The sequence below is a fragment of the Toxorhynchites rutilus genome, chromosome 2, assembly GCF_029784135.1.
Source record: "Toxorhynchites rutilus septentrionalis strain SRP chromosome 2, ASM2978413v1, whole genome shotgun sequence".
Lineage (NCBI taxonomy): Eukaryota > Metazoa > Arthropoda > Insecta > Diptera > Culicidae > Toxorhynchites > Toxorhynchites rutilus.
In genome coordinates, this window is record NC_073745.1 from 112,834,773 (window position 1) to 112,849,457 (window position 14,685).

The following is a 14,685-nucleotide window of genomic DNA, read 5'->3' on the forward strand; positions in this document are numbered from 1 at the left end:
ATAATGGATTTCTTTCTCCCGATATGATATTTCATAGGACTAATTTTCCGTTTCTTTATTTTGTTCGACAAACGGCAATCAGCCGTTAAGGAGAGGTTTAGATTTTTTCGAGATTGAATCCAACTTGATTTATTTCAATAACACAAATTTCAAATAAAAAAACACCAATCACAAAGCCTCGGATTGTCGCACTGATCAAACGCATACCACAAATTTTACTCCCAGCCAGGATCCTCGCAGTTGCTCAGATCTACTTCACGTAATGCTGAAATAGTTAGACCATTAAACTCAGTTTACCAACAAGAACCCCATTAGTGCTTACGCTTTTCCCCATTACGTTCGCACTCATTGTGGGCACGCATCAAACAACCGTTGGAGAACCAGGTGAAGCTTCGACCATCGGTGCCACAAACTGGATCCATGATATGTGGACAGGCCTTCGGGCAAATGGCGCTAGACGGTTGTAATGTGGCGCACAGAATTGCAGCTGAAATTTTCAAAAAAGAAATCTTCTAAATCAACATAAATTATTGTATTACAAAAGTGTACAAAGCAATATCCAGAAACTGAATGGACTCATTTTGTGGGGCGAATAGCTACAGCTACGGTTCGTTCTAGGTGGACTGAATTAATGCATTTCCGAGAGAGCTTCTTATATATGCGGGTATTACAAACAATTGACTTTCTTTTATTTGAGACTTTCGCTGATAACGAACAGGTTACGATTTTCTGAACTGTATACCCTGTAAACCGTGACAATTTATTATTTTCTATGTTGTGAACCGCTCTCGCACTGGGGTGTGTTATAGTTTTCGGAATATCTATAAATTTCAAACACGTATCAAACAATTTGTAATTTACCGCAGCTGATAAATCAAGTCGACGGACAGCTAATTTGATAATGATACAATCACCTGGAATAGTATTGTTTCAATAACAATGGGGGCTATCCCGGTTTGTAAATGGTTATTAGATGCTTTACACTTCGCCGTCTCAATGTAGTTCTATCTTGAGTTAGTGGTTGAGATTTCGATGCTCAGTAAATGTCCCTGAATGAATCCAGAGGGGCAGGCTCATGTGACCACAATGCAAGTCGGAAGAAATTTCTTTGACGAAAAATTTCCGGACAGCACGGAGATTGTGCCTACCGATATCTACCGTCAGTCAATCGAAACCGATGGTGAGCCAAATAAAGTTTAACACAACATCATCTCGTCAGATGACTGCGTGGCATGTTCTGCCGAATGACCTTCCGGAATCCTGGTGATTTGCATACCAATCGAATGGTAAATTATCTAAGATTTTTGTGATATGCTATACATTTCGATTATCTAATCGGAAAGGCGAGCGTGTTCGCAAGGAGCGGTAAGCTCCAGAGATCAGCAGTTCGCAACCAGACAGCCATAGCGAACCCTGTCAAAAATAATCCTCTAGGACAGCAACAGGATCCACAACAAGCAGTGCTAATGCATGCAGCCAACACCATCCCTCCCTTAAAAGCGCTGCAGGTTGGGAAGTCAAGATTGATGGAGGTCAAGAAGAAAGTAAACGAACTCTACGAGCTCATTAGGGACAAAAACAATGTCCACACTAAGATCAAACATTCAGTCACAAGCATCAAGTCATTACTGCTGCTAACCTTGAACAGAAGGAGATGACCATGCGAGCAGAGGTGGTTGGAAAGGCACTCGCTGAGGCAAGCGAGAAGATGTCCGTCGAGATGCAGGAGACGCCGAAGACACCGCAAAATCCGCGATCGGACAAAAGGATCTGAAGAAGGTTAAAAATGATAACATGGGTAATAACAAGGAAGGTGAAGGCAGTGGGTGGCGTACTGTCGAAAACCAGACGGAGAAACGGAAACAGACGGAGGGAATCCGGGGTTGGAGGAACTGGGGAGAATGTGGTGAAAACCTGGCGCACCCAGAAAAGAGAGATGCTCTTTTCTGGGTGCTCTAGAGCTCTAAAGAGATCCGGTGGTCACAAATTCAGCCTTTATGGAACCGGTTGTGAAGTCGCTCGGTAGGGAGACGAAGGTGAGAGCCCTATCCCTGGATTCAGTGGTCGAGTGCAGATATCTGGACGAAATCACAACAGACGAGGAGCTAAGGCGCGAATTACTAGAACAGTGCAAGCTGGATAATACACCAATGACGAGATTCACAGTAATGGAGGTAACTCAGATCAATCTAAACCATTGCAAAAATGCAATGTTGCAATCATAGCGGAGTTGTATCGAGTACCCCTTAATAAGGGCAGCTGGGTGACGGATAGATTAGGGATGGCTGCAATACAGGTGATGGGCAGATATCCTATCCAGGAAGTGGTTGGTTCATATGAAGACTTCGTAATCGCCAAAATTAATGGAATCTTCTTGTGTAGTTTCTGCGCACCCCCGAGATGGACAACTGAGCAGTTCCCCCAGATGCTAGACGCAATGACCGAGGAAGTAATCGGTAGCGAAGCTGGAAGTGACGTTACTGAACGAAGGTACCACCAGCACTTTCCGGAATGATGGGCGCGAATCCATCATCGACATTACTTTTTGCAGTCCGTCGCTGCTGGCGAGCACGGAGTGAAATGTGTGCGAGTCGTATACGCACAGTGATCACTAAGCGATCCGGTATAGAATCGGTCAACGAAACCACGTGATAGTACGGAGGACAATAAGCTATGAGCGAAAGTGGAAGACGAATGCTTTCGACAAGGCTTTTCGTTGAAGCACTTCGTCTAGATAGTGGAGCTTCAGACTGGAACGTAGAAAAGTTGACAGATCTTCTGGTGAGAGTATGCGACACCATCATATCGAGAAAAATAGGACTAAGAAATGAAGGACGCCGTACCGAGCAGCTAGAGCTACCTTGGAACGGGCAGTGTGCGTCATCGCCGGTATGATCCCGATTGGCATCACCCTTGCGTAGGACGGCGAGTGCTATAGACTCATGGAAACCAGTGGTATCCAAAAAAACAGCGAGAGCAGAATCACTATTGAACAGGCAGCAGGAATGGGACACGGCCGAGAAAGCCAGGTGGACGTATGGGCTCATAACGGTAATATCGTCCTGGCTGAACAGGAAGCACGGAGAGGTGAATTTTCAGCTGACGCAGTTCCTGTCTAGACATGGCTGCTTCAGGCAATATTTACACCGGTTTTGGCACGCAAGGACGCCACTCTGTCCAAAGTGTGGAGATGTGGAGGAAACGCCGGAGCACGTGGTATTCGTATGTCCCAGATTCACAGCGTGGGGCGGGGGGCTGCTGAGAACATCGTGGAGGAAATACGTCGTGACGAGGGTACCTGGAACGCTGTGAACAGTGCAATCGTACCCATCATATCCGAGCTACAGCGGAAGTGGAGGGCCGACCAGCGTCCTGATAACGTCTGACTGATTAGGGAGAACATTTGCGAGGACTGAGAGAGTGGCTGTGAAGGGGTGTGCGTTATGCGGGAGGGCACCATCTGATCGGCGCTATGCTAGGAAGAGAAATCCTGCGAGGGTGACTGTGACGGAGCGCGCGTTACGGCGGAGGGCGCTTCCTAATCGGTTCACGTCTCGAAGGGTAAACGGATGCTGGAGATGGAAAGTAAACGGCGTAAAAGGGATAATGTTATCAAACCGGTACGTACCACACGAGACGGACGGCTGTGACGGAGTGCGCGTCTTGAGGTGCTCCGTTGGGAAGAGAAATCCCGCGAGGGTGGCTGTGACGGGTTGCGCGTCAAGCTGGAGGGCAATTCTTAATCGGTACACGTCTTGATGGGTAAACGGATGCTGGAGATGGATAGTAAACGGCGTATTAAACAACAAAATGCTTGCTGGCAACGCCTGATCGTGGACTGGAAGGATTATCACTGTGAGGGTCGTTTCGACGGAGCGAGCGTCTAGGAGGATGTCATCGAACCGGTACGTACCCCACGAGAGTAGCTGTGACGGAGTGCGTGTCTTGATGGAGGGCACTACCTAATCGTTTGGGAAGAGAAATCTCGCGAGGGAGGATGTGACGGGTTGCGCGTCAAGTTGGAGGGCAATTCCTAATCGGTACACGTCTCGACGGGTAAATGGATGCCGACGCAATGGACATAAGCGCAGTGGAGAACAACGAATTGTGAAAAGGAAAATAGAAAAAGGGTAGGAACAACGCTAGTCAGTGTTGGAGACTCGTGAGTACAGCCACCGCCCTCTGAAGTAGTCGCCGAGATGTGGTCCCGGGAGGAATGAGGCAAGGAGTTTGTTTTTTGGTTGGTTTTTGTGGGTAAGTATGGGTTAACCGTTCCTAGATAGGCTGGTAGAGCGTCGTAGACGTCGCGCTGACAGTGACAGGAGGAACGCTCGAAGAGGTGAAGATGCTCGCAATCAAGTCCATCGCCACAGTAGAGAACTGGATGCATGCAGCGAAACTGTGCTGTTGGTGAGTAACTGCAAAGCCGTACAGCGGGCGGAGATTACATACATTGTCTCTCATTCTTCCCGTCATTGATTCCGATCATAAACTGACTTCAGTGTACGAGTGAAGGTCATTGCTGTCCTCTTTCGAACTGACCTTTTGTGAAGTGGAACAAAGGAGGCAGCGCTCTTGCAGCGCGCCGGTTGGCGGCTGTTGAACTGTGCTCATAGGCATAACGGGATCGTCATCGCGTGGCTGCTGTTAACGGGATTTATCATCGCGTAGCCGTGTAAGCTATTCTTGCGCTATTGTGTTGTCTCCGTAGCGCGTTGCCTCTGTCTCTCCCTGAATAGTGTAGTAGAGTGCATTATCGCATCAACTTATATATAATATTAAGGTACATACATTTATTATTGGTATTATTATTCAACTCATTTGTTCATTGTTTAATATTTATTATTATCTGAATCTCATACGAGATCTGGGAAAAAACATAAACGAGTCCCTCATAAGGAAGATAATTCTTCTGGGGACGTATCCGCTCATCCTACTAAGCCCCCCTCTAAGAAAATTGCAAGCCTCCCTTCTCAACCCACCGTTACTCCCACTCCCCCTCTCCCATCATCGATTTCGCTTCCCCCTTCTGATGTTCCCGATCCAACCCAATCCTCGTCCTCGTCCTCGTCTTCGTCTTCCCCCTCTGTTGTCTGCGCTCCACGTGTCAGAGGCTATCCATAAGATGCATCTGGAACTAACCCGTGGGTTGTTTTCGTCCGGCCAAAACCAAATGGAAAAAGCTTTAACGTGATTCAGATCATGAAAGAGCTGGCCAGATACACTTCTGTATCTGAAATTCGCAGGGTTAGACCGAACAAATTGCGAGTTGTCGTGAATGATCGGAAACACGCAAACGAGATTGTTGCTGATCAACTCCTATAACTTAGAAATTGAGGGGGTGATAGCTGAAACGGGTCTGACAAGCGAATAAATAAAAACTGAAGGAAAAGGCAAGTTCAAGAAGCTCCCCTCAATGGAAGTAAAAATCTTGGACGGTCGCCAACTCGGGAAACTCTCCCATAACGGGGAGACAACTAAGTTACGCCGTCTGACTCGTTTCGGGTCACCTTTGCTGGTGCCGCCCTCCCTGACTACGTTATGGTGGACAAATTGAGTCTACCTGTGTGACTCTTCGTGCCAAAGCCCATGACTTGCAACAAATGCACAGAAGCGCGAAAATAAAAGCAGACACAGCTAGCGGGGGCACATCGTTTATTTCCAGCTTGCTTAAAAAATCGAGTAAAGCGGACAAGCAGAATCAGGTTCCTCCTGGCTTCCGTGGGAATAGTTCACCTTCGAACGACCCAGCACTCGAGGGACATCAAAAACCCCATCTGTCCCTGTTTTTCCGTCCAGCTCAACTTCCCAATCGGGATTTATAAAGTTGACTGACCTTGTGGCTCAAATCTTCAAATGCTTGAATGTTTCCGACTCCATTAGAACCATTGTTGATGCAAACAGGGCCCCTCCTTGCAATGATTATCTCTCTTGATGTCTAATTCAAATAAAGAGGTCGGAGATATCACTGTTTTACGATGGAATTGTCGTAGTCTCATCCCAAAATAGGATACAAAATTTTTCAAATTTTTAATTCATAACTTCAATTGTGAAGTTTTTGCTCTGTCCGAAACTTTACTTTCTCCGCAAATGATCTCTCTTTCCACGATTTTAACATTATACGCTTGGACCGTGACGACAGATACAGAGGGGTGCTATTGGGGATCAATAAGTGCCACTCATTTTTTCGAATTGACCTTCCATCTATTGGAGGGATCGAAGCTGTTGCTTGTCATGCAAACATCAGAGGCAAATACCTCTGTATTGGCCTCCTTGTATTGGCCTCCGAGAGCTGGGGTTAGCCGCAAGCAACTTGTTGACATGTGCTCACTCCTTCCTGAACCACGCAATCTTGGGAGACTTCAACTCTCACGGAACTGCCTGGGGGGAACAGTACGACGACAATTGTTCATCGTTGATATATGACCTTTGTAATATGACCGTTTTGAACACTGGGGAAACAACACGTGTACCTAAACCTCCTGCTAATCCAAGTGCTCTTGACCTCTCGCTTTGCTCGAATTCACTATCGTTAGATTGCAAGTGGAATGTAATCCAGGACCCCAACGGTAGTGATCACTTGCCAATCAAAATTTCCATCATCATTGGGTCGAATTCTTCTGAATCTATAAACATGACATATAACCACACAAGACATATTGACTGGAAAAAATATGCGGACGCGATTACTCTAGCCATCAATTTCAGAGATGATTTACCTGCATTGGAGGAGTATAACTTCCTTTCTCGTTTGATCTATGACAGCGCGATTCACGCTCAAACGAAACCCATCCCAGGTTCCACTATTCATCGAAGGCCTCCCAATCCATGGTGGGATAGCCAATGTTCCAAGTTTCATGTAGAAAAATCGAATGCATTTAAAGCTTTTTGGAAACGTGGAACCCCTGAAAATTTTCAAACGTATTTAGCCCTTGAGAATCAGTTCAAAAATTTGATCAAAGGGAAAAAACGTGCTTATTGGCGAAATTTCGTGGGAGGTTTGTCACGAGAAACGTCAATGAAAAAATTATGGAAAGTGGCTCGAAACATGAAAAATCGCTCTTCAACGAATGAAAGCGAAGAATATTCACATCGATGGATTTTTAATTTTGCGCGGAAGGTTTGTCCTGATTCCGCTCCTGTGCAAAAAATTGTTCGAGATATACCACAAGATAGGTGCGATCTTGATTCCGAGTTTTCGATGGTAGAATTCTCTCTTGCTCTCCTTTCATGTAACAATTCTGCTCCGGGATCGGATAGAATTAAGTTCAACATGTTGAAAAACCTCCCTGATGTGGCAAAACATCGCTTGTTGAATTTATTCAATCGGTTTCTGGAGAATAATATTGTTCCAGATGATTTGAGACAAGTACGAGTTATAGCTATTAATTGTTGATGAAATTGTTGGAGAAATCTTGTTTCGCCTTGATCGATGGGTTGAAACGAATGGCCTACACTCAGATACACAATATGGGTTCCGCAGGGGCAAGGGGACGAATGATTGTCTTGCGTTGCTTTCTTCAGAAATTCAAATGGCTTACGCCGGAAAAAAACAAATGGCTTCATTATTCTTGGAAATGAAGGGGGCCTTTGATTCTATTTCAATAGAGGTTTTGTCAGACAATTACACTCTCGGGGTCTGTCGGCTCACTTTTTTTTCACTTAAATTCTTTTTATTTCTTAATCTGGTTTACATTATAATATAATACTACATTTCAAGTGATCAACCTAGGGTTCTACAACTTCAAGTTGTCTGTCGGCTCTATTGAATAATATGTTATATAACTTGCTTTGTGAGAAACATTTGAACTTTTTTCACGGAGATTCGACAGTAAGTCGGTTCTCTTACATGGGCTTCCCCCAGGACTCATGTTTAAGCCCCCTTTTGTACAACTTCTATGTAAGCGACATCGACAATTGCCTTACACAAAATTGCAGCCTAAGACAACTTGCAGATGATGGAGTGGTGTCTGTCGTAGGATCAAACGAATCCGACCTGCAAAGACCCTTACAAGATACTTTGAACAATTTTTCAACCTTGGCCATTGGGCTAGGGATCGAATTCTCCATGGAGAAAACAGAGATGGTGTTTTTTTCTTTTTCGAGCTTTAACTTTTGGGTGAACCGATCACTCATGCTATTTCATTCAAGTATCTTGGGGTCTGGATCGACGCCAAATGTACTTGGGGGGCCCATATCAGATATCTGAGTAAAAATGCCAACAAAGAATAAACATTCTCCGTACAATTACCGGCACCTGTTGGGGAGCCCATCCCGGAGATCTTATAATGTTGTATCGAACAACTATTCTCTCAGTGATGGAGTATGGCAGTTTCTGTTTTCAATCAGCTGCCAAAACACACCTCATTAAACTCGAGCGAATTCAGTATCTTTGTCTCCGTATCGCGTTGGGATGTATGCCCTCAACGCATACCATGAGTCTCGAGGTTTTGGCAGGCGTACTCCCACTAAAAGATCGCTTCAATTTATTATCTCTTCGGTTCCTCATCCGGTGTAAGATTATGAACCCATTGGTGATCGGAAATTTTGAGCAGCTTATCGAGCTAAATTTTCATTCTGGATTCATGAGCTCATATCATGAATTCATCTCCATGCAGGTTGATCCTTCTTCGTATATTCCCAACCGTGTTTGTTTTCCTGACTACATCAATTCCTCTGTGCATTTTGATCTGTCTGTTTGATTTGATCTGTTGCAAGATATCCATGGATATTCAGATTATCAATGATCGAGGTACGCTCCAACGATCTTCGATGCAAAGTATGGGGGATAAATTGTGATAATATGTACTTTACTGATGGTTCCACTATAAACGAGTTCACAGGATTTGGAGTGTTCAACGAATTTTTTAGCACCTCCCACAGTCTTCAGAATCCTTGCTCAGTGTATATTGCTGAATTGGCAGCAATACACTGGGCGCTGGACAGCGTCGCCTCACGACCTGTTGAACACTATTACATTGTAACGGATAGTCTTAGCTCTGTCGAAGCTATACGTTCAGTGAGGCCGGAAAAGCACTCGCCTTACTTCCTTGAGAGAATACGACAAATTTTGAGTGCTTTATCCAGACGCTGTTATGTCATTACCTTGGTCTGGATCCCTTCACATTGATTCATTCGGGGTAATGAGAGGGCTGACTCATTAGCAAAGGTGGGTGCAATTGAAGGCGACATTTATAAGCGTCAAATCGCCTGCAATGAATTTTATTCTTTAGTCAGCAAAAATGCCATGGCTAACTGGCAACGCAAGTGGAACGAAGATGAAGTGGGCCGGTGGTTTCACTCGGTTATCCCTAAGGTTAGCCTCAAACCGTGGTTCAAAAGTCTGGAATTGAGTCGAAACTTTATTCGCACCCTCTCCCGACTCATGTCCAATCACTGTTCGTTAGATGCACTACTTTTCCGTTTCAATCTTGCCAGCAGCAATCTCTGTGTTTGTGGCCAAGGTTATCACGACATCGAGCACGTTGTTTGGTCGGGCGAGGTGTATCTGCTCGCCAGATCAAATTTAGAAAATTCCCTTCGGGCTCGAGGAAGACAGCCCAATGTGCCGGTGAGAGATGTGTTGGCTCGGTTAGACCTTGATTATATGTCCCATATATATGTTTTCCTTAAATCTACTGATCTTCGTGTGTGATTGTCCTTATATCCTTATACCCTCCTTCACCGCGAGTAATCGGTTTCCCACCTTACTTACCATAGATGTAAGAAAACTGTTTATATATATATATATATATATATATATATATATATATATATATATATATATATATATATATATATATATATATATATATATATATATATATATATATATATATATATATATATATATATATATATATATATATATATATATATATATATATATATATATATATATATATATATATATATATATATGTATAGTATCAAAATTATATTTCAGAATTCGGCTCCTTCAAGCTTAAGTAACTGAGTAACTGTAAAAATAAACGAATTAATAAAAATAAATAAATAAACTGACTAGAAAAGTATTCTTAAAAGTTTTTGTTTTTTTTTCAAGTATTTTAGGCGTATCAGTGAAGCTCCAGTAAATTCGGGACTGAAACAGTACTCCAAAGAATAAAAATAGTAATTTTACTCACTAAGATTAGAAAAATTAACGTCTGGACCATTTTTGGAAGAGAATGCTATCGGGGGATAGATTTGCGGTGCAGCACAATTTTAATATTTTTTAAAAAGTTCATCCAATTATTAATTATATTGCTAAAGTTATCAAGAAAAAAAATCGAATGGCATTAAACACATTTTTCAATGTTTGAGAAGTGCTTTAAACGATTGAGAAGCAATAACTTTAATTTGGACGATACAATTGGAAACGATTACCATCTGAAACTATCACCGGCTGAGATGCCAACAATTTTTTTTCAAAAGCTGGAAAACATCGAAAAAAACTGGTGGAAGTAAAAATTTTTTTTTTCCCAACTATGTTTGTATTAGTGATAAGAATTATGATATACAGCGACAGTGGCAGTTAAAAGCATTTTTCTGTGATCATGCATTGTAACATTATACTTTTGTTTTACATTTTGTGTCATTCTAACTAATCCTGACTTTGCTTTATTTTTTTCATTGTTTTTTTATTTCTACATAATTTTTGAAAACTAGAATTTCTCGCATAGCTTTTGTTCTTGTTCTACTTCTTAGTTTTGGTTTGTTCATATTCTACACTGAAAACAATCCCTCTACGGTTGCTGAAGCATGCGGCAGAATCTGGAATGTTGAAATATTTTTTCTCAAGTTGGAAATAAGCAAAATCAAGGTACTTTTTTGAGAGAAAACATTACCCCAAAAGAAAGAAGCATCCTGACGCTCGTTTACAGTGAGGTCAGCAAAATCCAGGTTTCGAATCTTCCTAAATTCATCATAGTTATCCTGAATATCATACCGATCGTAAATTTTTGGAAGCGTTTATAGAAGGAGAATAAAGTGTGCTACACATACAGCGTCACCGTCACCGTCCCGTCAACTATTCTCTTGGACTTATTTTGCCGACGTCAAAGTTGCCGGTGATTGTGTATGTGAATGTTACCATACGATTTCCATGGGAGAATATTTGACATTTCATTCCTTTACGTTGATTTCACGGTGACGGGACGTTATATGTGTAGCGCACTTAATTCAGCCATTTCATGCCAAACCGATAAAGTGGCTCTCAGATTTCCGTGAAATGTGGTAGTTTAGTTCCTTTTTGCAAAATATTACACCCGTATTTTTTTATTTTTTCATTAGGGTGCTCATTTCCATTTTAGGGTGATCCGAAAAATCTATTATTTTTTCTTTTCTTCAGAAAATGATACTTTTTAAAAATTTATAACATTTTAACTACTTGTCCGATGCAGATGGACGACATATGAAAAAATGCCAATTAACTAGTGTTTTTTGTAAAAGTATTACACTTGAAAAAAAAACTGATTTTGTTTTCGTAAATATTGATTCTATGGATTTTTTTTATTGTTTACATAGTTTTGGACTAGATAGCGCCATATTTTTCAAAATATTTTTTTCTTGAAAGCTTTTTTTCACATAACATATCCAAACATCAGAAATGATATATTTTTTTGGTTTTTGTGTTATGATTTTTAAAAGACAATCCAAAAAAAAGATGGTCCAAAAAACCTTTTTTTCTCCGCTTTGATCCAAAAATTCATAACTTTTGAACTACTGGACCGATTCGGATGATCGATATATCAAATTGAAGCCACTGAGCTCTTCTTTGAAAAAATAAAAATATTACACTTGTGAAAACGTTAACTTCTAGTCCAATAGATCTAGTCTAGTCGCATAAGAATATTGAACAAAGACTGAAAACAAGTTAAAATCATAACTCAAAAACGAAAAAAAAACACATATCTGATTTCAAAATATGTTGTGTTGCTTCCAAGAAAAAAATATAAAAACATATGGCGCCATCTATCTATAACCATGTAAGCTATAAATAACAAATACAATCAAAAATTACTAGAACAAAATCAATATTTTTCGCGATTGTGAAAGAACACTAGCTCATTTACTTCAATTTGATATGTCGATCATCTGAATAGGTACGGTGGTTGAATAGTTAAGAATTTTTAAAAAATGTCGTTTTTGGAAAGAAGGAAAAAAAATATTTTTCGAAATATGGGCTAACTTTGATAAATCATGACTCAAAACCACAAAAAAAACATATCTCTGACATATCAACACATATATAACTGCCAACAGCATAATAGTCACTATATTGGTATCCAAAAAATAAAAATTACATCTTCGAATATGCCTTAACCAATCACTTAAATGCCCGAACTTCAATTTTGATTTCAACATTCAAAAAACAATCACGAAAATCCGGTCTTTTTCAACCTTCCAGAGTAGAGTCCCCCTTAAAATAACCAGGGGTGACATTGCGCATTTCGAAACGAGTGATTTTTGTTCGTTTCGACCACTTTGACTTAGCTTTGTTTACGAACGCAAAAATTTTACATTTCTCTACGAGACAAATTTTGCTCTAAATCTAGTACACGGAAAATATTAACATGAAAGAGATACACAATACTAAAACCAATTCGATTTGAGTTTGAATTTTCTCGAAACGAGTTCCTCGTTTCTAAATGCGCAAGACCACCTCAGATTTCTACCACTGTGAAAGGTGTGCATAGAGCACGGTATGATCCCTCGAAAACTATACGTGTTCACTCATCATCCCTATTGTTTTTCTATCGAGTTTGGTAAAGTTGCGCCGGGTAAATAAATTTTGTTTTTATCAGCAGCATCCGCCATGATTCATGATGCCTTTGGACGCAATACATTCCAGGTCGGCACGTTGTGCCGCGTTGTGGGGAAAATATTCAAGTGGGAACTTTTCGCACTTGAAACTTCCAAGCTTTTCCTTCCCCTTAAGTGGTACTTTTTGTCCTGTTGTTGTTTATATTTCTTCGTCTTTTACTTTTACTTTTCGTGTTTGTGCTGGCAGAGAAAATAATTTCCATCGTCTTGCGTCTTAGCCGGAAGCCACATGATGAATGACACATCACGACGAGAGGAAAAGTCACAGACAGCCGTTCTATCAACGCTAGCAGCTCCTGAGGGCGCACTTTCTCCACATTCTGAGCGAGAAAAGAAAAGTGAAACTATCAGCGAGCTTCAACGTATGGATTGCTTTCAACGGTACGTTTGAATCTTGATTAAGTTGGAAAACCCTATGCTTCGGTGGTTCTGCTTGGTAAAAGATTAAAATGGAGAGTATGTAACCTACCCGAACACTGTTCGAAAATTTGAAAGCTTACTCCGAAAAGCCTTCTAATTAAACTAATTATTTTTTTTTGAAAATTTAAACTTCGGCCGACCCGTCGCGAAATGCGTCTTTTGTTTTCGGATCTCAGATCCTAGAGGAGAGAGAGAGAGAGAGGGGAGACTAGTCGAGGTGCCGTTTGCCGCTGTCTCAAATGCCGCTACGGACCATTGCCATCGTTCAGCCACCAGGTTCAGGCTGTTTGTGGAAGTAGTCGACTTATGTCAAAACAGGAAAACAAAATGAAAATTAATGGAAAAATTATGTAATTGGATTGAGCGCCGCCTCCGATGGCTGAGAGCAAGTGTCCTGGTGGAGTATTTTTTCCGGTTTAACCAGAAGCTCTAGAGCTGGGAGATTCAATTATGAGATCAGAGGGAGAAATTGGCGTGATTAGGAGAAATTACCCGTTCGTTTTCGATGTGAGTGCTTCCGTCTTCAAAGGGGGACGTGGGATTCTTGATAGGTTATAGTTTGAATGATAGTTTGGAATTTTAATAATCAATTCTTTTCAAATTCTTTTCTCTTTCATTGCAATGTGCACCATTATCCTTGAAGTATATATAATGATCAGAAGATATCTTAATATGTTGTTTACCACTTTCATATGGGTTTCGCAGGAAATGGTCATCTCTGGGAAATTCTATATCACCCATGTTGCATCATATTATTTTCTCTTATATTCCATCAACCAATTTATATAGTAATATCGAAACCGTGAGTAGCATGAAACGTCTTGACCAGCAAAAATTCTTCTGAGAAAAAGATGCATCGCATTCATAACATCCGTCATATGCTTCACTCATTTTTGCCAGAGCCGTTTAAGAAAGCCTTTGATCCATCGTACAGTCATGAAGGAACAAAATTAAACGCCTCTGCTTGTAGAAAATCTTTGCCGTATCCACGAGAAGCAACAGTTGCGAGCAAGAAGGAGCGGGCGAGAATTAATAGGTCACTATAATCATCTGCAAGTGAATGAAACCGAGGAATCTTTTTGAGTTAGATTGATATAAAGAATCACCTGCCTGTGATTTCTCGACTGCGAAACTGCGACAGTGTTCGATATTTTTCTATGAAATAATTAACTAGCATCTATTTAATAAATTTTTTTTAGCGTTATTTGCTACTGATAAACATTTTATATTTTGCAACGGATTTGATCAATATATTCAAAAACCAATTTTTTCGCAAGTATAATATTTTTTTGAAAGAACTCATTGCACTAGCTTATTGGCTTCAATTTGATATGTCGATCATCTGAATCGGTTCAGTGGTTTAAAGTAGTAGTAGTGAATTTTTGAAGTTGGGTTATATCTATGATATAATCGCAAGGTTATCGTGGGACTACCATTGGC

General features: G+C 41.1%; 1 protein-coding gene across 1 annotated transcript; it reads right to left on the reverse strand.

Moving 5' to 3' along the window:
* Positions 1-55: 55 nt before the first annotated feature.
* On the reverse strand, positions 56-648 carry LOC129764550 (enhancer of split M1 protein). The gene is made up of 3 exons (XM_055763752.1): positions 550-648; positions 323-487; positions 56-265 (listed from the first exon to the last, which is right to left on the reverse strand). The coding sequence occupies exons 1-3, from the start codon at positions 578-580 to the stop codon at positions 216-218; spliced, it is 246 nt and encodes an 81-aa protein (XP_055619727.1). The 5' UTR covers positions 581-648; the 3' UTR covers positions 56-215.
* Between the last annotated feature and the right edge of the window lie 14,037 nt (positions 649-14,685).

Bases quoted from the DNA above. Each gene is read 5' to 3' on its own strand.
- LOC129764550 (XM_055763752.1), bottom strand. From the start codon at position 580: ATGAGTCCATTCAGTTTCTGGATATTGCTTT. The intron at 488-549 runs GTACACTTTTGT...TGAAAATTTCAG, and splicing joins CAGTTTCTGGATATTGCTTT to CTGCAATTCTGTGCGCCACA. The intron at 266-322 runs GTAAGCACTAAT...TAACTATTTCAG, and splicing joins CGAACGTAATGGGGAAAAGC to CATTACGTGAAGTAGATCTG.